This window comes from Mchenga conophoros, linkage group LG1 (assembly GCF_057382185.1).
Source record: "Mchenga conophoros isolate Kocher_MC1m ecotype Shallow Benthic linkage group LG1, M_conophoros_male_GT1.1, whole genome shotgun sequence".
Classification (NCBI taxonomy): domain Eukaryota; kingdom Metazoa; phylum Chordata; class Actinopteri; order Cichliformes; family Cichlidae; genus Mchenga; species Mchenga conophoros.
In genome coordinates, this window is record NC_140526.1 from 18,555,312 (window position 1) to 18,580,141 (window position 24,830).

The 24,830-nt window shown below is 39.1% G+C and overlaps 4 protein-coding genes across 5 annotated transcripts in view; all 4 read right to left on the bottom strand.

Annotated features, from left to right (window-relative positions):
• Nucleotides 1-364: 364 nt before the first annotated feature.
• On the bottom strand, nt 365-6,251 carry mvda (mevalonate (diphospho) decarboxylase a). The gene is made up of 10 exons (XM_085268597.1): nt 5,731-6,251; nt 5,437-5,507; nt 4,153-4,267; nt 3,912-4,058; nt 3,592-3,791; nt 3,395-3,469; nt 3,059-3,277; nt 2,539-2,654; nt 1,324-1,432; nt 365-930 (listed from the first exon to the last, which is right to left on the bottom strand). The coding sequence occupies exons 1-10, from the start codon at nt 5,804-5,806 to the stop codon at nt 850-852; spliced, it is 1,209 nt and encodes a 402-aa protein (XP_085124723.1). The 5' UTR covers nt 5,807-6,251; the 3' UTR covers nt 365-849.
• A 421-nt stretch (nt 6,252-6,672) lies between these two features.
• pdcd5 (programmed cell death 5) lies at nt 6,673-10,258 on the bottom strand. The gene is made up of 6 exons (XM_085268608.1): nt 10,065-10,258; nt 8,908-8,945; nt 8,355-8,416; nt 8,170-8,261; nt 7,382-7,453; nt 6,673-7,295 (listed from the first exon to the last, which is right to left on the bottom strand). The coding sequence occupies exons 1-6, from the start codon at nt 10,128-10,130 to the stop codon at nt 7,248-7,250; spliced, it is 378 nt and encodes a 125-aa protein (XP_085124734.1). The 5' UTR covers nt 10,131-10,258; the 3' UTR covers nt 6,673-7,247.
• Nucleotides 10,259-10,715: 457 nt separating this feature from the next.
• On the bottom strand, nt 10,716-12,608 carry uraha (urate (5-hydroxyiso-) hydrolase a). The gene is made up of 4 exons (XM_085280516.1): nt 12,431-12,608; nt 11,866-12,005; nt 11,610-11,745; nt 10,716-11,452 (listed from the first exon to the last, which is right to left on the bottom strand). Exons 1-4 carry the CDS (start codon nt 12,482-12,484, stop codon nt 11,363-11,365), a joined length of 420 nt encoding a protein of 139 aa, XP_085136642.1. The 5' UTR covers nt 12,485-12,608; the 3' UTR covers nt 10,716-11,362.
• A 941-nt stretch (nt 12,609-13,549) lies between these two features.
• LOC146583221 (uncharacterized) overlaps nt 13,550-24,830 on the bottom strand; it is a 40,149-nt gene continuing 28,868 nt past the window's right edge. For both annotated transcript variants that reach the window (XM_085268633.1, XM_085268628.1), the window contains 4 exons: nt 18,113-18,282; nt 16,941-17,054; nt 15,679-15,836; nt 13,550-15,305 (listed from right to left, as the gene is read on the bottom strand). In XM_085268633.1, the coding sequence (XP_085124759.1) occupies nt 15,267-15,305; nt 15,679-15,836; nt 16,941-17,054; nt 18,113-18,282 (481 nt within the window). In that variant the 3' untranslated portion in view covers nt 13,550-15,266. The remainder of the gene's footprint in view (nt 15,306-15,678; nt 15,837-16,940; nt 17,055-18,112; nt 18,283-24,830) is intronic.

A 24,830-nucleotide genomic window follows, 5' to 3' on the forward strand; every position in this document is an offset into this window, starting at 1 on the left:
GGTCAGAGGGCGAGGCTTGTTCTGCCTTAGCCAATCTCCGTTTCAAGCGTCATGTCCGAAAAAAATGCAGCGCTACAGCGGAAGAGGAAGAACCGAAAACTCCTGGCAGGTAACACAAGGAAAAGAAAGACCGGCTTTATCCCAAGATATTCACACTGTGATTGTTGACTGTGGCGGTGATTGTTAGGTTACCGGAATTTGTAAAAGTTTTGTTTTTTTCCTTATCTATTATTTGCTGTCCTTTTTGCTGCTTCTGTACCAGAATTATGAGTCAATCTTTTAAAGTTCTGAGATTGAATAGAGAATTATTTTTTCATCTGGATGAGAATCGGATGATGACAAAAATCACAAACAACAAATGAAATCTTGACCAAAATATATTTTATTGTGTGCCATTGACATTGAATTGACATGAATTAAATATGCACTGTTGATCGGAAATGGTGATTAACAAGAAGAAACAAAAAACTGTACAGACAATGATTTGATCAGACAGGTCAGAGAACAATGGGTCAGCTCCAGTCTCCGGTCCGATCTGTATTTATGACTCAGTGCATTGCTCACTGCAAGAGTTTCCACTTATTTACTACCAGAGAGTCAAGGCAGTATCAGTGTTTATCTACCTACAGACACACAGAAATGATTAAAGCTATGAAAGAACACAAAGGAGTAATGATGATATGAAAAGAGACCAAACAGGACAGTTTAATATTTAAAGGGAGACGTATCATCTTCCGCTCTTGTGAGGAAGGTGTCTGGTATTGCTGCGATAAAAGTTGTATGCAACTAAGTCACATCGGCTTTCCTGTTGCTCAGTAGAACTCGCTCCTTTAGGGCTGCAGGAGGAAATCACATTGTTTTCTTGGGAAAACCATCAGATAAAAGCAGGTGCTGAGTAGGATCCTCTACAACACGCGGGCCTGGTCCAGCCTTGAAGACAATACAAGAAGATGAAACAACAGATTAATTATGTGTGTCTGAGTGTTCACAGCTTCATAATTATACAATTATTCTTTCCACTTGGAAACGTTAGCTTTTCAAATGAAGCACTCACTGGTCAAAGGTTCAGATAACTGTCATGGTCTTTCAGTGCCCTAGTTAAATGGACCAATGCAAGACTATGTTTCATAACAGCATGTTGAAAGGTATTGCATACACATCTGAACCTTCTTGCAATCCTACAGCAGACACATCACTGCAGTTTTGTGCAGCATAGATGGATCATTTAAATCTAAAACCTCTGTATCTTTCAGCTGCTGTTTAAAGTAAGCCTATAATACAAAGTTGGAGTAATTGCTTGTGTGGATAAATATGAGTGAATACCTTAGTACTAATTATGTAGTTTATTCCCTTTGGCATGGGTTCCAGACCAATACCTTGCTTCAGCTCCTCAGAAAGAGAAGCACAGTTGACTGGAAGACCCTTAATAAAGCTGCAGAGAGGAAAGAAGCACTCAGTGACACATTTTAAAAAGGACTGAAGGCCAATACACCTTAATAAGCAAAAATACAAGTCTACCATTTGTTCTAAAACATTATTCAACATTAAGATGCAACATTAAGTCCTCTGTGGAAGTCCATTTAGCAGCATTTGCAGGTTCAGGTCTTCATAGACATTTCAGATTTATTCTTCTAGGCAGGTTTTTTCTAGCTCAGGCTATTTCTGTGTTTTCAGGTTGTGTGCAAGTTGAAGCAGGTTATCTTCATGTTCCCTTTCTGAAATCTTTACATCCCTGCGTCTTCATGTCCCTTCTATGGAGAAAGACCCCAATAGTATGCAAGCATCCTGATTCAGTTGCCTTCAGCAAGATAATAAGCAGTGCCTGGTATTAGTCAGAAATAGTGGTCTGCTCAGGGAGTTAAGTGTGTGGATCATTTGACCAGTAAGTTGGCTGTCTTTCCAACAGGTTTTCACAACAACTTGAGGACCTCTGAGGTTCAGTCAGAGCAGACCTTTCTTGCTTGATCACTTATTTTGGTTGGATGGCAAGGTAACTTCTGGTAAATATCTTCTAGAGATGTTAATCTACTGAGTACAATGCACTTTTGGGAACACTCAAAACCTCAGAAATGGTGTTCTTGACCAGTTTTGTGGGCAGTTTTTACAGAGTTTCCTGGACTTTGGGCCTTAATACAATATGATTTGTTAGACTTTCTTTACAGGCACATGCCTTGGTAAGCTGTGCTAAAATCATTTAGGTTTCCACAGTTATGTTGTAGACACGTGTCAAAAATAATTAAAGCAAACAGGATGCACCTGATCAAAATGTTGAATGCAACAGCAAAGGGTTTAAACACCTTGGTAAGAACTGATTTCAGTTCTTGATTTTTAACAAACCAAAACAAGTTTCACTTTCACAAATTTCAGAGTAGGTTAATGGGCAAAAGGCCTGCTTTATCAGCTTTAGATTACACGAAAAGACCTAATACTTTCCACTGTATATATCTATATATATGCATTTAAATGTTGATTTTTCAGGATTAATTAATTGCTATAGACGGATTTTAAAGGGAATGAGCTTAACATCCTTCAACTTACTCTGCTCCGTTGGTTTCTGGGGGAAAGAAATATTGAACCATGTGCACAAACTCAGGAACGTGCTGCTGTAAAGTGAAGATCACAGCATTGGGCCCTGCATCAAAAGTGTAGGCTACCTATAAAGATAATAAACAGAATGTGACTATTGCAGAAAAAATGAGATTTTCCTGTCTCCAGTTTAAAACCATCACACATCTTTCACATCTTCTTTACGGCATCATAAAAAAATGCATTATTTTAACACATGAGGAAATTAAGTTTTCTTTATTTCATTGAAAGCATGGCATGGTGTTGAGTGATGGACTGGCAACATGTCCACTGTTAAACTAAACTCTCGCCCTATATCAGCTGGGAGAGGCACCTGTGACCCCAAGTTGGATGAGTGGTTAAGAAAAATCAATTTCATGGAAAAACAATAAAATAAAATGTAAATAAGGGAATGGAAATACAAATATGTATAAATAAATAAAGTCCAGTGCCCAGATATTTCTCCCATAATGTCACTGTAAAAGCTGCTCACCCTCGTCTCCCCGTAATGCTTGTTGTAACGATGGACCAAACTGATGATCTGCTGCGAAACATGATTGAGGTAGAAGATAGGGGGGTACGTGTCGAGGCAGGTGGCATGAAACTGGTTACTATCCTTCATGGTTAGTTCAGCAAATGCTGCAAAGTCCTTTTTTCGTATTGCTTCAGTCATCTCTACCATCCGGCCTGGGACAACAGATTCAGCGCGGTGCTAACACAGGCACAGGTATGACAGTCAGACATGTGTTGTATTAGTGAGCTGGGTTTAAATAAAGTGCTAATCAATATACATTAAAATTCTGACATTTGCAGTATAAGGTGAACACACCTTTAATAGGCAGCTTGTTTTTACACTGGTTTGCATTCCAGAGGTGCTGCCAACTGGCTTCCGCTCTGCACTGGCCTGTGACAGAAGTGCATCAAATTGATGTAACTTTTGCATTCCTGCATTTGTAAAAGCGCAAATTCATCAGTATTATTTTCACTTATTTAGTGTCACTCTTCTATACCCACAATCAGACCTACCACTAGTACGAGGATTCTGAGCTCAGGCCAGTGAGTCTCTGGCTCCACCTGCTGGGCTAAACTGTCCTTCCCATCCTCTTTGTTTCCCATGATCCACTGGACGAAACCTCCATACATGCTCCGGCATGCGCTGCCAGAGCCTTGACGAGCAATCCCAGACAACTCTCCTTCTACTCCAAACACCCGAGCCAGAGAGTAAACTGTGCCACAGAACAGTCAAAAAAAACAAAGACACTGGGACTAAGTGAAGCAATATCAACTATAAGAAAGATGGAGAAGGAGATGTTAGCAAAAGTGAATTATAGCACAGACAAGCTCACCCAGGCAAGCAAATCCAGCTGCTGAAGAGGCGAGTCCAGCAGCAGTGGGGAAGTTGTTAACTGAGCAAATGTGGACTTTGTGTGACAAACTAGCTGAATCCACGCCAGAGTCTCCATCATTACGCCTCTTCCGTGCCAATCGTCGAACTAAACATAAAGAAAAAAGAAAGAAAACTACATTGTAGTATGCACTCCTTTCTGTCTGCTCTATGATTTTACAAATATAATGCACAACACTCACTCTCTCTCAGACAGGACTGCAGTCTGGGATGGGTTATGTCCTCCTCTTTACCGTTGAGCCATATTCGATCCTCCTGAAATGATCTGCTGGTTGCAACTGTAGTGGTTGTTTTCAGCTAAGCAGAAGAAGAAAGGAAGGTACGTCGGTATCAAGCTGCATTTACAGTGGTGTGCAAAAATCTTGAACCATCCCTCATTTTTTTCTATTATGTTTCCAAGAACCAGACCTTTTTGTAGTTTTTTAAGAGTGCTCGAGAGCAATAGTTCTCCAGGCATTCTGAAGTTCTTTCAAAGTTTTACTTTGGACATTGGATGCTTTTATACACATTTTTAGTCCAGTCCTTGTACCTAACCACTTATAGAGGGATCTGTTTTTGTTTATTAAGCCACTTAAAACTGATTTATCAATCACTCAAGCATAAAAAGGCACCTGACTCAAGGGATGAACCAGTGTTATGTCCATACATAACAGACCAATTAGCCAAACCAATTTTAAATTGTATCTTTAAGAACTTTGTTACTTCAGCCATTCCAAAACATTTCGTGATTTCTTTAGGTAAAGCTACATAAAATATAAAAATGTATTTTTGCACCAATAAGATGATTCCCAAAGCGTTATTTGCCAAAAGCATGTCTCATCATGGGTGTGCAGTGTGTTCTTCAAAAAGGACCAAAGAACTGACAGATCTTTACAGAGAACAGAACAAAAAAGCAGCAAACATGCAAAGAAGAGCAAAAGAGAAACTAGAGAAATAATGGTGCTGTATGTAGTAGTGTATGTTATTACTAATATAACATAATATCCAACTTGAAGCCCGGAGACATGTGAAAAGCACAAAACACAGTGTATGTCTGTGTATCCCAGTTTCAAGGGACAGTGCAAAAGTGATGCCAATCGTCTGTAATCTGAGTAACAGAGAATTTCTTCCAGATTGTCACAATACTTTCCCCCCCAATATTCATTTAGTAGAATATCTAATAGACGTGAACAGGTAAAGTTTAATATAACTGTGTTCACACTGCAAATACTAAAACAGCAGATAAATATTTAAAGTTTGTCTAGCAATCCTAATTGAGACTAACAGTAATGTTATGACATAATATTCTCTTAACAGTCTATTTTATAGAGACTTTGGCTCCATTCAGTGAACTCTTACTGCCACAGCAGCAGTTTATTCTGCAGCTCTCGACAGGGAAACACGACGAAATGAGAAAACATAGAGAAAGAGTGTTTTTTTTTTTTACAGACACAGGCTTCGTGAGGATTTCGTTTTAATTAACATACCTGGTCTTGATGCAATGTGACGCTCAACGATGAGTTAATGGGTAGAATTATGTCTTCATTTCTCTTGCCCCCTGAAAAGTAAGAAGGCTTTAACACGGAGTCCTCAACCGAGGTGTCATCAGCCTGATATTAGGATAAAATATAAATAGACTCGAGAGTAATTCAGACCTTTAATAGCCAATATTCAGTCAGACATTAACACACAGGCACTGTCGATTCAGTTTTACTTGAGTCCAAATGATACAACCGTAACAAAACAATGCTAACTCAAACACAAGTCCAGGTGATACTTACAGTATTTAATGACAGCTATATTCACTGGAGCGGTACATGTAACTATATGTGGCTGCTCAGTTCTGTCCTCCGGCATGGCTCTGCATATACACTAATAAAAAGACTACCTGAATGTTTTTTAAAACACACTGTACAACCCTCTCCCCGAGTTTAGCACTCTCAGCGTGGCTGCCTGCACCTTACTGTAGCGTTTCCTAGCAGACTCACCGGATTGGTTAGTGATGAACATGTGACTAACCCGAGCACCAATCAGAGTCGGGCTGAGTGTACTGAACTCTAAATAGCCAATAAGAAATCATCTGACCACGGTCGTGTGAAAATGAGGCAAGCGTAAGACCAACCCAGACCCCTGTCGTCGGTGTTAGGGTTTATTCAAGTCAACGCAATTTTGAATTATAAACGCAATATGAATTAAAAATCTTAATAAGTGCTCAGGCAGGAAATGACTATTGTGAATTAGAGATAAGCTGCAGGATTTAGTGCTGAAAAGGTACTCGGTTATTGTATTTGACATGTAATGAACAACTGAGGTACATTAAATGCTTTCTTATACTGTACATCATTATTGGTACTGACCCCGATAAAAACAGTTCTGTCAGTATGGTGACTACAGTGATTTCGGACAGACTTTTATAGAGATAATAAAGTATATTAATATAAAACAAATTTCCTCATTTTGCATTTTATTTCAAAAGTTGTTGGATACATTTGGCAGTCTGTTAACTCCTGCTTCTGAATTGAATGTCAAAATGTGAACTTATTTATAAAGCAAAAAGTCCAGAGTCAATTATCCACCTCCATAGACTGACAGTCTACCTTTGTATGGTGGGGACATTACTGTGTATTGATGTTGTGATATTTGATGTTCAAGTCAGTGGAATACAATTTGTGTTTAATTCTAAATGGAAACTTAAAAAAAAAGAAAGAAAGATTTAACACTCATTTAAATGGTGAAGGACAATTTTAGAAACAGTCCACTAATAAGGAAAAACATTTCAATTTAAGGCTCATTTAATTATATGTGAACCCTCAAGGTACACATCAGCAACAAGAATCCTAGAATAACAGCTAATGGGATAGTAGCCTAGATGGCAATTAAAGAGTAGACCCACATAAAATGCATTAACATCAGTATCATCTGCATTTTAACTAGTTTCTAATGTTTGAAGAAAATGCATGAACCGTGGTGAAAATAAAGGAAACTACTGAGATGGACTAGGAGAGTCAAACAGTGCCATGAGCTGTCAGATAAGCAGTAAAAATTTGTAGCATCTAGATTGAAGAGTTTACAAAATAAAATGTTAATTGACATTGTGTTCAACAATCCCACCAAATGCTGCAATATCAAAGTCCTTGTTTTCCATCTTGGTTGGTAGTTTCCAAAGACACACAGAAGCTAGTGTGGCATCTCAGGGTTCAGCTAACAGGAACACACTAGTCAGCGATCCTGTCAGAGTCCCAGCAAAGCATGTCAACTACTCTGATTTGGTTGCTCATTCCAGAGCTCCTGTTGAAAGTTAATAGTCGTCCTCATCATCCGAGTCCATCACCCTCCGTCTGTTGAACTGTCAAGTAGAGTGTATTAGAAATGTAATACATATAAATTACAGGAAAAAAAATCAAATGTATGTGACATTTCAGAGAAACTTACTGTAACGGTTGTCTTTTTTTCTGTTTGTTGACTGACTTTTTCTAGGATCTCGATCAAGCCTGATTCTGTAATCTGACAAAAGTGGAAATGAGTTTATTCAATATGTTTTGCTAGAAGCATTCAAAGTTAAAGTCATTTGAGGAAAAAAAGAGTTTTGAGAGGAATGCATAGTGAAAAACTACATACACTCTTGCTGCTTAAATGAACTTAAATGATCGTCAGTCGTGTGACCACCTCTGAAAGCAGAAGTTTGGCACTTTGCTGGCACCATGCAGGCACCTTGCAGTTGAGTTAACTGCAAACTCCACTGTACACCACCGTGGGCGATCGTGGCTCAAGAGTTGGGAGTTCGCCTTGTAATCGGAAGGTTGCCGGTTCGAGCCTCGGCTTGGATAGTCTCGGTCGTTGTGTCCTTGGGCAAGACACTTCACCCGTTGCCTACTGGTGGTGGTCAGAGGGCCCGGTGGCGCCAGTGTCCGGCAGCCTCGCCTCTGTCAGTGCGCCCCAGGGTGGCTGTGGCTACAATGTAGCTTGCCATCACCAGTGTGTGAATGGGTGGATGACTGGATATGTAAAGCGCTTTGGGGTCCTTAGGGACTAGTAAAGCGCTATATAAATACAGGCCATTTACCATTTACACGGAAATATTATAGTGCTAAATCTGCCTGGCAACTATAGCTTGGCTGAAGGTGGTTTTACAAGATACTGAATGGTGGGGTGTATTTAGTTTTTCATAGGATCGCAGAGAGTGCTGTGAAAACTTTTTCCCCATGTCTGTACTTTCTTACCTTTCCTCCCAGCTTTCCAAAACGAGCCATTTGAATGAGATAGTTTTCAACTGCATTTGCCTTTTCTGGCTTCACCAAGGCAAGATTGCTCACTAAAAAATAAAATACAATGAGACAGCACTATTAATTTCCAAAGAGGAGTTTTATTAGGATGAAGGATATACAGTATATGAAACCACACTTACATCTCGCACGGGCAGACTGGTCTAGAACTTGAGCCAATATGGAGTTCCTCATATCTGTTTCTCTGTAATTAGAAAACAATTACATTGGTCAACTGAGACCAACTAAAAGAAAACAAAAAGATACTGCATTTATATAGAAGTTAAGCAGTAAGAATACCAGGTTGGTCAGCTACACTGAGAGTTTAGATATTACATATATGTCAAAAACTTTCAGTGCTGGCTCACAGCGGCTCATCTAATTGTTGGGGTTTCTCCGTATTAATGTAATGGGTCTATACCTTACAATAATAAGCACCTTGAGGTGACTGTTGTTGTAATTTGGCACTATATAAATAAGACTGAGTTAAATAGGAAAAAATATATTCAACTGAAGGTATATATACACATTTCTGCTGTATGGAAATATTTTAGTTCAGTTACAAAAAAAGTGCAATACTTAAGGCATATAACAGTTAGTCTTTAAAAAAAAACAGTCCTTTATGCAAGTACAAGTACTATAAACAGGAAAAATTCAGCTAAAGTAGTTTATTTTTTGATCAATTACACATCGTACCTTTGTTTGGCCTCCTCTGCTTGCTGATTATTACCTTCCTGGAAGTATACAGGACAGCACCATTAAATACAGATTTTATTTATACATTCAGCTAACTGGTAGACATTTTATTTTATTCCATCCACCAATCAAACAGTACTTTAATGTTGGTAATGGTGAAAATTTGATAAAGTAACTTATTCGCTGTTATTTTCAGGTCTGACGATACAAGAAGGACCATGAGAGCAATCTCTTCGGTTATGTTTTCAAGTTTCTTCGTTTTGTTTTTAAAAATTCTATATTTTACTTAAACCAGTATAGCAAAGTATACCATAATGGCTTATCTTTAATCGAGTTTGTAAATTTGTTGCTTTGGATATTTTTTTAATGGTAGGTACTCTAGAAAATGAATTAAAGTCCAGTATGTTCTCTATTTTGTAACAAATAAAGTTAGACTACTGTCAACAAACAAACAAAACTCATATGACAGATTTATATATAGGCACATTCAGTGAAAAGTTCCAATTACAGTCTTCTTGAGGTAAGTTGGATATCATCAATGAGATTTAAAACCCACTGATCACTGTATTTTTTGAGGTCATAAAAAGACATAAAATAGAAATTTATGAGTGTCAAATATTTTCAAAAACAATGACAGAAACCCAGACACGTGAGGACTCTAATCACTGCACTGCATGTGAATTAGTATAAATACTTATTTCTGACATATGGTAATGTATTAGACTATTGACAGTTCACCAAACACGTCAGAAATTGCTGCCGCTTACTCACATGCTGTGCTAATGTCAAAGTTTAGATAAACACACACACACACAAATTATCTGTAGAAAGGAGGAAGCATAACGACCACTCCATCAGTAGCAAGTCTAAAAATTTGTTCAATTTTGTTCCAACAAGCCAGCGCTTTGATTTTCAGAGGGGTAAGCGCTGACTGATACAAAGCTAGCACTATGGTGATGTTAACACATCTAGATGAGGAAGCAAATATCATCTGCACCAAACATGAGGCTCATTAAGTTAGCTGTGTATATCCCTTAAGTTAGAGTTAAGTGGTGGTTTGTTTTTGTTTTAGCTACACTAGCTAGCAGTATACTGAACTCAGCATCTCCATATAAGGCGGGTGAAACCATGCTTTCCGGTGCCTATTCGGTTCTTACCCCTTGCTTTGCCTGTAGCTCCGCCATTCTTTGCCGCCTAATCGCCTCTAATTCTTCGTCTGCCATTTTTTATAACCGTAATATTGACCTAAAAGTCAAAACTGGGATGGTGTATCGCAATAAAATTCCCACTAAACTGCTATCACAGGCTAGGCCCAGCCTAACTGAAGGAAGGATAATCGACGTCAGAAAAACAGATCCGACAGGCTCGATCAATCAATGAGAGAGTCAGGCTCACTCAGTCGTGCACTGTATCATTATGCCTCTGAAGTTATATATTTTATTCTCCCAAGTCTTAATAATAATAATAATAATGGATTGGGTTTATATAGCGCTTTTCAAGGCACCCAAAGCGCTTTACAATGCCACTATTCATTCACATTCATACACTGGTGGAAGCAGCTACGGTTGTAGCCACAGCTGCCCTGGGGCAGACTGACAGGAGCGAGGCTGCCATATCGCGCCATCGGCCCCTCTGGCCAACACCAGTAGGCGGTAGGGTAAAGTGTCAAAACTGTAAGTCTTGTGAACGTTGTGTGGACTCAGATGCTAGATTTTCCTCCTTGTTTCTCCCTTTTGTATGTGCTCATGGTTTTGTATATGTAATTGTATGTGTATGTGCATTTTATATGTAAACTTGTTTACTTTAAAAAAAAAAAAAAAAGTAAAGTGTCTTGGCAATCATTATAACATTTTTTCCCAGGAAGTCCGTTTGATTTTTCTCCAAAATATAAGGTTAGGGTAGCGCTGTGGCCAAAGTTACCACCAATAATTACTTATACCTCATAGGGGTAATACTGAAAGAAGGATCTCTAACTGGAAATATGAAAAATCTTAACTTTATCCTACAGCGATTTGTATGGTTCTTGTGATGATATACTCTCAGGTTTCACAGGACCTGGAGGGGTTTCTTGAAGGTTACTGTCTTTTTAAAGGCAGTGCACATGTAACACAATTGATCAATCAATATGTTTCAATTTGTATCACATACAGAAACTGGTGATTTAGACAGATGTATTATTTGATCGTTTAGACCTTACACATCTTAAAATAACAGCTTACAATAATTGATATGGTAGACTAAAGTACAGCATATATTAATAAGTTTTTTTTATTTGTTTTTTTAAAGAAAGAAAATATGGTATTGTGGCACTATTACAACAAAAAGAATAATTGAAATGGAGTATTGTGCCTTGTCAATATGTCCAATATGTGTGACAGTTCATTCAGTGCCATCATGTGATGTGTCAAACAGCTGACAGGTGGAGTAATCTCAGGAGGTTCCTCTTGCTTGATATCTAGCTCCCTCTGTATGTACTGTAAGAGAAACGACTCAGAAGCAGAGGGATATGGTACTTTTGCCCAGGGTCATTTATGGTGAAGACAATCTTCAAGAAGAAAAACAGAAAGATTACAGAGATAAGATTAATATTCAAGCCCATACAAATGGTTTAAATTGGACACAAATTTACCGATTTAGTCTCAAAAATTGTGATGACACCACAAGTAAATCGTGAGATATCAACAGTTTTAGCATTTCCTCACCTCAACATACGGGTAAAAGCAGGTCTCTCCCATACTCGCCCAATACTGAGCCGTCTCAAAATGCATTTTGTACACACCAGATTTAAATGATTGTTTTGCGATAAGTCCAGGGCAACGTCCATCATCATTAGTGGTCCTGTTCAAAAAGCATAAGATCGAAGAGCTTTGCACAAAGACATCAACTTTTACAGCAGTCTTTGAGATTTTCAACTAATTATAGGTTTCTTGGTGATGCTTTTTTTTTCCAGGTTCTTACCCGGTGGTGATTAAATTCCAGGTGTTTGTGGAGGGGTCTTGTTGATAAAGGCTGAGGGCCATATTTGACCCGGGGACACCCATTGCAGTGTTCAGCACATGTGTGGTCAGAGGACTAGGTGATTCTGACATTGCTGTGAGCTACAGACCGAAGACATAGGACTTTAAACAGAGCAGCTTAATATGGAGGAATCACATTAAAATAGTAATATTAAGATGAAACTATATCCACACATTTGCATCTTACAAATGAGATACTGGTGCTGGTGTAGTTTTCTTAAAGCACCAGTGAGTTCTTGCAATGTTAAACTATCTTTGGCACTTTAAAGATTTTAGACAGCAACCACAGCAGAACCCTTGGTTTAAATTTGCCACAAGACTGTGTTCAATAATTAAAAATAGCATATTTTGTTATATTTGATATTGAACTGTTAACTAAAACTAATGTCACCTCAGCCATAAGTTATAGTACATAACAACCTATCGACTATATAATGCTGTTTCACTTTATTTTAAAATCACAAATCTTCAGTTTTATCATGTATTTCTTAAAATGTTACACTTACCTTATTATCAGGCAAAATCTGACTCTTCAGTTGCTGCAGCCTGGAAGCGCTCATGAGCACTGAGGAATAAAAATTCTGGGTTTGCAGCTTTTTACTGAGTAATGTAATTTTATGGTGTATATGTAACAGCTTCAGATCTTTATTACAAAACCCCCACAAAGTTCTGAACACTGTCCTCTTCAGTATGACATTCAGTTCACATGTGCTTATCTTTTTGTCAACAGCACGCTAGTTATGCAAGAGCTCCTTTTGTCACACTTCGTTTTCAGCACTTTGAACTTGGATGATTAAAGTTGCTTCCTCTGGGGCCGAGCAGATTAGCACAGTAAATGGCATTAAAAGTAACAAAGTTGCATTCTCACATCTTCCCCCTGCTTGAATTTCACAAAAGAATATTCACAACATAATTTTATATGAACCACTCAACCTTAACCTCCAGCTTCAAATTCAGCTCCCGGAGTTCAGCATCAGAGTTGTTAAATATAAAGGCTTGTTGATTTTATTGTTGACAGCAGAGCTCTGCTTCACAGTTCATAATGGTGACTTTTTAGCAGTGCTGTTCTTTTTTTCTGATGCTTCCATATCAAACTATATCATCAGGTACATGCTGACATTAGAGCGCAAGATGGCAATGTGGTTAATGTGCATCATCAATCACTAAAAATCACCAGGCTGTCCTATTTGGCTACATTTCACTTCATGTCTTCATCTCATGTTTGTTTATTAATCATTCATATTATTACTGATGAGAAAAAGAGAGCAAAAGATTTTTACATGTCTTAGTTTTTAGTACCCTATCAGGTCCTTGTGACCTATGGCCTAAATTAAACTGAAACCTGGCCATTTTCCCCACGTGGCCTCCGTATCTCAGCTTAGTAAAGCTTTCCCTTTCTCTCTTAATTATCTCTCACAGGCTAATCCAGCTTTCTAAAGAGACAGCTGCTGATGGAAAGGCTGCATGTGGATTTTTGTTTTTCAAACTCTGACATATATAAAAAAAATGAGTCATATTTTGTTTCAGTGTTTTCTGACTCAGCAGAAATTCACAGGCTGCTGGAAAGTCTTATCAAATGTCTGCTTTTGCCTCGGTCTTTCAGAATAAAAACACAACACCACAAATAATGTTTATACTCAATATGAAAATACTTTTACTACAATGACAATGAGTATTTCCACTTGGCAATATCTTAAGAATGCAAACAAAAACATGTAACACCATAGGAATTATAATAATATCATTATTTTCTTTAAAAAACACACAGAAGTCCTAAAGCAAGATTAAAATTGTACGGCTAAACAATTACAGTAAAGTATACAATAATACACATTATTACACTGACCTGGGTCTTCGCACATCTTAAAATGTCTAATACATAGAGGAAGAGAGTTATAACATTACTCTAATACACTTAAAGGAGATAAAATACTCTTTCCTTCTGAAAATACTTAATGGGTATAGTATATCATTCATACTCATACCTACAGGTGGAAAACAAACCATTTATCTCCTGAGTGATTATCCAGCTAAATTCTGATATCTGGAAAATATGAGTTAAGGTTTAAAAATGAAAGAGCTGTGTGCAGAGTTTAGAATACTTGAAGTAACACCGAGTTCATTTTCATTATACTGTCCACACAATATTCCAGTTCTAGTGTTAATTTGGAAATAGCGGCATGTTTACATGGTTGAGAAAAACCCATGCTTAATTAATATCTAGTCCTATGTGTTTTGTGCATGATTTACTTCAAGGTCCTTAAGGCCTTTAGACATTTTGTAACACTGAATGATTTTGCTGTTTCCAGCGGAAAGGAAAAAAACCCCAAAAAATGATGAACCAGCTGTAGAAACACTCATATTAACAGTATCTATAAATGATTAATGTGTGTAAAGTCTGACATTACTCTATGTCATCTGTTTTCGTAAAAACAAAGAAATAAAAACCCAGAGTGACCCATGCATGGTAAAAAAGTACAATCTGAACTGAAAAATTAAACTAATGAGGACGTGCTTGAAAACCTGCATACTATCTGATAGACACCAGTGTGGTTGCACAAAGACTTCAGGTCCTTTAGAAGTCCATGGGAAAATGACTTTCTGACTTGACCCCTGTAAACACATTCCTGCTCAGTTTATGGGTTCTGTCACTCATTTTTGGTCACACTGAATTAAAAAAAAGAAATTTGTTTGTTTTATAAACCTGGGTAATACTGTGTTTCAAAATAGAGGCTTATCTGTGGTACGAAATCGCACGCTCATTAGCAAGTGAGACGTCACTCTCCAGTTTGCCAAATGCTCATCTCCAGGCTTCAAAACAGGACTTCAGAAACCAGTGTGAGACATCACGGTAGCTACGTCCATCTTTTATACCGCCTGTGACGTGAGCAAAATAAACTGGCAGGTTTGTGTCATTATGATTTAATGATTCATATCTATTTTGCTGAAACATTGAGATTCATGCTGGAGTGTTGCTGTTGGTGCAAACTCACTCATACAGTAGAACTGGTTCATTTCAGGTAGACGTGTAAAATTTATAAAGTCATCGTTCTGTTTTGTTTATTTGTTACAGCAAGGTCACGGTCTATCTGTCACTCTCTTAGGTAAGCCTGTCAAGTTCTGGTCAGTTGGATGTATGTGTACTTGCTTCTCAAAATTGATCTGTATCTGGATCATGGTCACGTTAAACGAGTTGCTGTGATTCAATTAAATGCATTATGTTATTTGATATGTACACCCTATGTTGAGCTTCTGATGTGGGTGTTAGCCTGATGGCTCAGGTTCTCTTCCTCCATGTTTGGCACCTTATCCATGTCTTTTACGTTTTCTCACATTCCTCCTTCATATTTCCTCCTCAGGGTCAGAGCTGTGGTTGCTCATCTGTGACAGACAAACAGGCAGACAGACAGTGGGAGGGAAACAAAGAAGGCGTTTCATTAACTGCCAGCTCAGAATGACTCAGGAAAATTTTGTTATGCCAGTATACGCTGATTTCAAGAAGCAAAGTCTTGCTTAATGTCCAAGCCACTCATAAGACTGAAATATGTGGGCTTCTTGCCTGTATGACTTTCAAGTAAAAACAATGTTTTCTAAAAAAAAACCAAACAATTATACAACATTACTCCCCATCCATATTCACAAAATGTAGCCCTAACAGAGACCCAAATAATGTTCCAGGCAAAATATTAAACTTTTTTTGGTCATAGCATCTGTATCCCCTTAAACTAGCATATGCTTCATAAACATCATTTACCGTGTGGTGGTCATCGTCAGGCTCTCTCAGGTCAGGGCTCTCCTTGTGAATTCGATGGCGGGAACTAGGAGGCGAGAGGGAGGAAAGGGAGTGCTCTGGGCTGCTGGGTGATGCAGCATATGGTGAGCCAACTGGACTATCCTCTCTCAGTGGAGACCCTGAAAAAAAAAAAGAAAAAGAATAAACATATGTACACACGACATTCGCAGTTTTATTTGAGATTAATTGCTGTTCGCACAGCGTATTGAAGAAAATTCGTGTTCTCTGATTTTATACTAGATGACAGGTAGAAAAATGAGTGGGAGTGACAAGATGAAGGACAGATGTGATGATAGCGAGAGGGAGATGAGAGACGGCAAGGCTAGACAGTGAGGGACAGGGGAATGAAGCAAAGCTGGAGATAAATTAATATAAAGATGAGAGCTATCTATCAGCCAAGGTCAATCAAAGTAGACAGGAGAGTTTTAACACAGACTTTTGCAGGTGCAAATCCACAGATAGTAAAATGAAGGTTGTCCAGGACTGTTTTTTTAGTCGAATGTTGTGATAATGGTTTCAAGGTTAAAGTACTGTCTTCACTCAACAACATTTAAGTGTAGCAGTGACTGAGGGGTTGGGAGCTCAGAGGAGGTTGAACTGCATCAAGTGAGAGGGAGTGGTGTAAACTCAGTGTTTCAGTTATGGTCGGTTTAATTAAGGCAGAGGCTAAAATAATTTCCTTAAGGAGGACAATAGAGCTTTGTCCTTTATTCCCTGAGACGTTTTTTCGTAGCCAGCTGCAGTGACCTGGAGATGTCCACATGAGGGCAGCAACAGCACTTCCTTCTGTGTGTAGCGATCGGCTGCCGTTCACAGTACTTGATTATTTGCGTTTGCAGAAGTCTCATCAGTCAGTTACTTCAACCACGCTGTTTGTTCAGCATGTTCCATAATTTGATCCCAACCATAAATCTATACACCTCTCCCCCGACAGCCTGGATTCAACTTTTTAAAAGATCCTGACTGGGGGAAAATAATTGATTTGTCAGGTAAAATAAGAGTGGCTCCATCCATGCAGTGCATTCCCATCCCCCAGTTTCCCTGCAGTACAGATCCTGAATCGTTTTGATTGGGGTTGTGACTGGAGGAGCTAATCAAGCAGGAATCTGAACGTGGCATATTGCCGGAGTCCTCCTTAAAATGATTCTGATGTGCAAATGGATTATCTATCATTCGATCTTACAGCCACCCGACTCCACTGTCTTTCTGAATGAGTGTCTCACCTTTGTGGTCATTCCTCTGTGTGTCCATCCTGTCAAGACTGTCAAGCAGCCCATCGATCTGTGTCTTTATCAGAGTCAGCTCCTTTTTAATCACCTGCAACTCCTCCATCCCCACTGCAAGGACAGAGAGAGCGAGAAAATGTAAGCGGCATTAGGAAATTGCACGACCTGGAAACACCTTTGGAAAGAATTCTGAATGTACTTCAGCTAGTGTGAGACCTCTTTGAGGACACTGGAGCAATATACAGTTAGGTCCATAAATATTTAGATGCATATATACATGTAATTTTGTCCCTGTACATCACCACAGTAAATTTTAAATGAATTAAGATGTGATTGAGATGCAGACATCATCAAATGCTGCATTTCCTCCTTCTATCAGCAGTCACATCATCAAAAAACAATAGTGATCCGGTTCCACAGCCATACATGCTGTATGCCATGCCGTAAAGTCGTATTGGACATACATGCAGTATGCTTCAGATCATGAAATGTTCCCTTTCTCCTCTGTACTTTTCTATTCCCATCATTCCGGTACAAGTTAATCATGGTTTATTCTGCCCAAAGAATTTCTGGACTGATGATAAAGACTTTTATTCTGCCTCTGAATCTACTGTTTGGTTCACTTCTATCAACATCTGTTTTGACCTCATACTAAGAGTCCCTGTGAACAACTACCAAATTCAAGTTCAATACTTGGAAACAACTCCATATCTTTGATCTGCTTGTCATGGAAAAACGAGGGAACGGGCCGTGAAACTGCTTGTCAGTCAACTGTCTAATTAACTCTGGGAAAATGGAGGACTAGAAATTTCTGCAATTTCTAAACAATTAATGCAATGATTTTTTTCAACCCCTTGAATTAAAGCTGAAAGTCTGCACTTCAATTAATTGGTTGATTTTAGAGTTCACTGTGATGGTGTGTAGAGAGACAAAACTACAAAACTGCCAGTGTAAAATGCATGAGTTCTTTTTTATAAAATATATTTATTAAGCATGTAAGTTTAAATGCATAGAACTTTACTACCATTTTAGGCAAACAATGGGAACCTACATTATCCAACTTGTCTAATTTAAGATGTAAAATAAAGCCATTTGTTTTTTTAAAATTTGTTTGTTACGTTTTTTCCACAACAATCAAATCTCAGTGACATCCCATTCATATTGCTCACACTTGGCTGTGGCTGAACAAGTAGAGTGGGCTCTGGAGCTTTTGGAGTGGGTTCTGTCTCGGCTGCGTCTGTGCCCAGAGGAGTGGGAGGAGGAACGGGATCGCTTGGCAAGACTGGGTCCCAGGGGTAGGGGAGAAAAGGAAGCTGGCACACGCTGGTAGTCATACACCCTGTAGATTAGGTAGACACATTTTTAACAAAAAATATTGTTAAATGACTGTTTTCATGCAGCAACTTGTGTTTTTGTGCTGTAGCTGTGTCTGTGTGATTTTGTGCTTGTGTCTGAAATGATAATCAGAGGCTGGAAACAATGCATTTTGTCACACATAGGTGAAAATGACTCAAATTAGAAGCTGTATGCAGATTATTGTTCCGCAGATCATTTGAGCTGTTCACAGCCTCCGTACAGAGTACACAGCTTTTAGATCCACCGTTTCAGGCAACAGGTGGTGATGACGTTTCATGCTCATGAGGCCACTTTAACTTTCACTCAGATGGCAGATTGATGCAGGGCACACTGCAATGCTCAAAACTGGGACTAGTTTGCTTGTATTTTATTTTGAAATATTCTCTTGCTCAGCTGAACGTATATTGTATGTTTTCAAAGTTCTTTAAGTATCAAATTCAAATCAGCATTCATACCTAAACTTAGACTACAAAAAAATGTAATCATATTCAAACGAAGTGAAAAGAGATGCAAATTAAAGCAGTTGTCCAGCCGTCATAAATAAATATGGGGGGGTCTATTCTATGTTCCTTTGACTTGTATTTTCTATTTATCAAATGCAAGAGAGTGAAACTGTCTCACTCTCACTGTTGCCTCCTCCCTGTGGACAGCTCCATGTCTCTATCTGTCACTGAATGTAATTGGTTCTGTCAGGGCCAATCAATAGCTCCCCGGCAGGCTAGTAGTGCCGGTGACAGGGGGTGTATCACTGTCAACCTCTATAGTGGTTACAAAAAATGACACTGTGTGTTTGTGCATGGGTGTTTCAAAAATAGAAATAATGATGTGACTGAAGAATGTAATGGCCTCGACACTCACTGACCCAGTGACCAGGTGAAGCTACAGAGCTACAGGATCCAAACCAACCAATCATCACTTGGCAAACCTGTAGAAAGTGTGGGAAGCTAATGTTTTGAATGGTACAGTGCATGCAGAAAGTATTCATACTACTTCACTTGTTCCATACTTCTACACAATGACATTGTTATTATTCTTTATTGAAGCACCTATGCTAGCAATTACAGCCTCAAGTCTTTTTGAGAATGATGCTACAAGCATGGCATACCTACTTTTGAACAGTTTCTTCCCTTTTTCTTTGCAGAACTTCTCAAGATCCCTCAGGTTGGATAGGGAACACCCTGCACAGCCTAGGGATGTTCAGTCAGGTTTATGGCTGGACTATGGCTGGGTCAAGGAATTCACAGTCGTTGTCCTTTTCTAACCTGAAACTTTGCTCCAGTCCAACGTTCATAGCGCTCTGGAGGATGTTATCATCAAGGTTCTCTCTGTACATGGCTCCATTTATCTTTCCCTTAATCCTGACTAGCCTCACAGTTCCTGCTGCCAAAAAACATCCCTAGAATAATATGATGCTGCCACCACCATGCTTCACTGTAGCACGGTGTAGCACTGGTATTGGGCAGGTCAGACATGACTCTTAGCATTCAGCCCAAAAAGTTCAATCTGGTCTGAGGCTCCTTCAGGTGCATTTTAGCAAACACCAGGTGGGTTGTCATTTGCCTGTCATGTGTCATGTGCCTTGAAGAACATCATCTCCTCCTCCATTCCAGACACCACAGATCCGGAGCCACCCATGGCTCCAACACCATTGTGGAGTTTGCTGACGACACAGTGGTGTTGGGCGCCATCTCCAACAACGATGAGGCGGGCTACATTGACGAAGTGAAGAATCTGGCATCATGGTGCCAGGATAACCACCTCCAGCTGAACGTTGGCAAGACCAAGGAGCTGGTGGTGGACTTCAGAAGGAGTCAGCACAGAGACTACAAGCCCACTATCATCAATGGAGCTCCAGTGGAGAGGGTGCAGTCCTTCAAGTATCTTGGTGTCCACATCTCCTCAGACCTGACATGGTCTGCCCACATTCAGGTCCAGACCAAAAGGCTAGGCAGCGCCTGTATCACCTCCGACAACTGAGGAAGTTCAGGGTCTCGCTAGCGATCCTCTGGACTTTCTATGTAGGTGCTGTGGAGAGCATCCTCACACAGAACATCACATCCTGGTTTGGGAACAGCTGTGTTAATGACCAAATAGTTCTTCAGAGAGTGATCTGTACAGCAGAACGCTGCTGCAGGATTGCTCCCCCCCACCCCCTTCAGGACACCTACACCAGGAGATGCCGGACTAGAGCAGCGCAGGTACTGAAGGACCCATCCCAACCTGGCAACAAACTGTTCCAACTTCTGCAATCCGGCAGAAGGTTCCGCACTATCCGGGTAAGGACAGAGAGACTCAAGAGGAGCTTCTATCCCCAAGTCATCCGGGGCCTAAACTGATTGGCCACTCTACCATACAGGTCTGATGATGGAGTGCTACAGAAATGGTTCTCCTTCTTCTCCTCTCTCCACAGAGCAATGTTCAAACTCTGTCAGAGTGTCCATCAGGTTTTTGGTCACCTGCCTCACAAAGGACCTTCCACAATCACTTATACTGGTCGGGGAACCAAATCTAGGAAGCGCCCTGGTGTTTTAAACTTCTTCCATTTACAGATTACCGGATTACAGGACCTTCAGTGCTGGAGAAATGTTACTGTACCATTCCCCATATCTGTGACTTGATACAATCCTCAACTATGGGACTTTATCCATACAAACATGTGCCTTTCCAAATCATGTCCAGTCAACTGAATTTACCACAGGTGGACTCCAATCAAGTTGTAGAAAAATCTGATAGATCATCAGTGAAAACAGGATGTACCTGAGCTCATTTTTGAGTGTTATGGCAAATGATGAATACACGCACATGCTGTAAAATTGTTTCTTTTTAAAATACATTTGCAAGAATTTCAATCACTTTGTTATTATGTTCATTTTTTTTCCAAATCAGGCATAACGAGACAGGGGAAGCAAAACGAGGGACTGTCAAAGATAAAACAGGAAGTAGCACGCAAACCAAGATTCAGACAAGGACACACAGGCTTGACACGAAGATGGGGGTAAACAAACATAGAAACACATGACAGACGGGGGAGACAAAGGAGAAAACACAGGGAGAAGAACATGGAGACAGCACAGAGATATGACACGGATGAGAGGGAGAGACAGGGCAAGAGACATGACTGACAGGAGGGGAAGCCAAACAACAAAACAGAAATACCAGACCAAAGAAGCGGGAACATAAACTGATAACCCTAAATTAACTTAAAACTAAACTAGAGACCTCTAATAATATAGCAGGAAAATTAACAGGGATTACCAAACGCTACCATTTCTAGTCACACGAACTAAACAAGAAAACCCGGCCTAATAAAATCCAGAAAAAAGGTTCACTTCTCAAAATCAAAAAAATGAATTCAACATGATGCAAAAGGTCACAAAACAGAGAACACTGGCTCAACGATCCGGTACCATGACACTACTATAATAGTGTCAGTGACTTAAAAAAATAACGTGTTAGATATTTCAGGATAAAAGACAGTCTGAAAACAAATGAAAATATTTCTGCAAAGCCTGCGAGTGAAGTGTTCCTCTGTTGTATATAACGAGCCAACAACAGGAAGTGAAGCTGTCATCTGCAAGGACTTTGATTTTGGATGGCAATTTAGATTTACTGATTGAGCCATTAGCCAGTCAGTCAGACACAGCCTGGCTTCCTGAAGAGTTTTCTATATTGTTTCCTGATCTATGATATTATGTGAAGCCCGTCTACTTGATATAGTGATTTCTGAACAGACTGTGTTCTTAGCACATCCACAATACACACTCAGACACATATGCATCACAATGTCACATAAGTATGAAGTGTATTAGGCCACCGTAAGTGTGTGAGATTAGAGGCTTTGAGCATTGTCCGTGCGGGGAGACATTGAAACCAAAGACTTAGGGGAGTTTAAAGTCTTTTAGAGCTGTGTGCAGGGGCAGATAGACAATGTGTTGTTACACCGGCTTTGAAGTGTCATCTCAGAGAATAGAAGCTCAGACAATGAGAGACGGTAGAGGAGTGAGGATTACAGAAAAGTGTGTGAGTGTGTGTGAGAGTGTTTGTCTCCATGGATTAGACCCCACATGGAAAGCAGCTTTGTCAGCCTGAGCTGTTATCTGTGTTGAAAGACACTTTACTGTTGTGTTTGCTCAAGAGGACAGCGGGCAAAAACAGTCATTTCTCCCTTTCCCACATATTGACGTACACAAACAACAAACACAGATGCAAACGTGCGTGCACGTGTACACACGCATAGCTCCCGCTCACTCAAACCCAGAGGAATACACGCACATGCACTCAAACACGCACAGCTGTCAAAAGCGCAAGCCAACAGTGTGGGGAATAATCACGCACTGTGTTAAAAACAAATTGAAAATCAGCAATGAGTGTTCCCCCCTGAACAAAGACGAAAAAATGCGACGCGAGGAAAACCACATGAAAATATGAAACAATGAAAAAAAATGACAGGTAACACTCAACTCAGCAATAATACTCAACTAGGTGCGAGAGAAGCTACAGGATGAGGTGTTATTCTCCTGTGCATGTGTGTGTTTCAGTAAGTTGACTGCCTTCTTTTATTCAGATATGAAGCTCAGCTAACTACACCATCTACCTAAAAGCTGCGCTCACGCTACAAATGCACGCTGTCCAAAGGACAGATTTTGGTGTTTATGAGATGTCACTTAATTTAAGAGTATGGCTGTGGTCAACCTTTTTCAGAAACTAGTATGAAGTGCAAATTTAAAAGAGAAAACTTAAATAAAACCTGTCACATTTCCACAAAAAGAGCTGTCATGTTTGACACTTTTTTCTACAACCAATTTAAAGTGAAGCGTTATGGCACTTTTAGTTTTTCAGTCATCTCCCAGTACAAGTTGTTTCTTAAGACCTCACTTTATTTGAAAGTGAAGGCGTGAGCGAAATCAAATCAGTTATTAGTTTTCCTGCTTAATAAGGCCTGGAGATTTGAAATCAGCAACTTGAAAGCAGAAACTTGAATAAATAAGAGGAGAAACAAAAACATATTTTAATAATGGGCACAAGGGGCCACTAAAAGACTTTTTTGAGTATAAAAAGGATATCAATATTATGCTAGAACTGTCACAGTCACTTCACTTGTTTTTCGAGGAATGGTTTTCATTCCTGTAAAAGAGATCTAAAACTTTAAAAAATTGAGCTCAGCAGTTCTGTTAAACTGGTTTTGGCCAAACACTTTACAAAGACACAACAGACAAGGAGTTTATAATCTCACTGGGATATTCAAGAAAAGATTAACATACAATATACGGTACTGAGTAAAAGTATTAAAGCATGTGGCATTTCTTATTACTTGTTTTTATATTATATTATATTTTTCTTCCTAGGAGAGGGATTTTCTTGCATTTTCAGTGGCCTGAGTATTTTTGTTACTAACAGCCTGTTGCAAAAACAAATAATTTGTTTCACTTTCCTCAGGTTAATATATGAAATATTCCAAAGATAACACAGTTTGATGTCATTAAACAGTTTTTTGCAACAAGGTCTAAAGTAGATGAACAGTATCTGGGGTCGTGTTCTTAAGAAATAACAAAAAATCCCGCAAAGACCTGGCACAAGAGATGCATCTAGTCCTTCAGTGAATCCATCTTCTGTTTGCTGAAGCTTCATCAGAAATGGCCTCAATAGATAGGTTGCTGTCAAGAAGCCATTCATCACTCAATATTCAAATCATTATCAATATGTATTTGAGAAAAGGTCAGTGACTGTCTACAACCATCTGTTAAACACGGCGGAGGCTTCATCACGGTTTGGGGTTGCATTTCAGTCTGTGGTGTTGGGCAGTGTTGTGGGTATCATCAGATTTTGAAAGAAATGACTGAAAGATTAATAGGCTCTGTTTTGAGTTTTGTTTAAAAAAGAACGACTTCATATAGGGAAAAAAATATATCACATATGCAGGACACCTTAAACTAGCTTTTTAATTAAGCAGCAAGGCAGAACAAAATCAGGGCTGTATCAAATATACAGTTGAAACCAGATATTTACACACTCTTCAGATAAAAACTGATACACTTTTTAAATTGTAACATAAAAATCAGACTAAATGTTTATTTTTTTAGGTTGATAAATATAAAAAACATATCTGTTAACTTTAAGAGTAAAGAGAGAAACTATCTGTATTTCTTAATTGTAAATGGCACCAAATTGTATTCAAACTTGAGCCACACTTATGGAGCTCCACAGTTCTTTTCCTGGTGTTTTGGTTGACATCTCTTGATTTTCCCATTTCAAAGAAACAGGCTCTGTGTTTTGCCTTATATGCATCCACAGCTGTGCCACCAATTTACTCACATGGACTCTACTAACCTATCAGAAGCTTCTTCAGCTCAGAATGGAATCCTCTGGAGTTTTCTTATAAATTAACAATAAACTTAGTGTATATGTACTCCTAAATTTGATTAAAGTGATAAAAAAATAGACAGCTCTGTCTCTCTTTATTCTGACATTTAACTGATTCAAAAGATATTTCAATATTTATTTATCCAAAACAAAACAAGTTTACTCTAAATT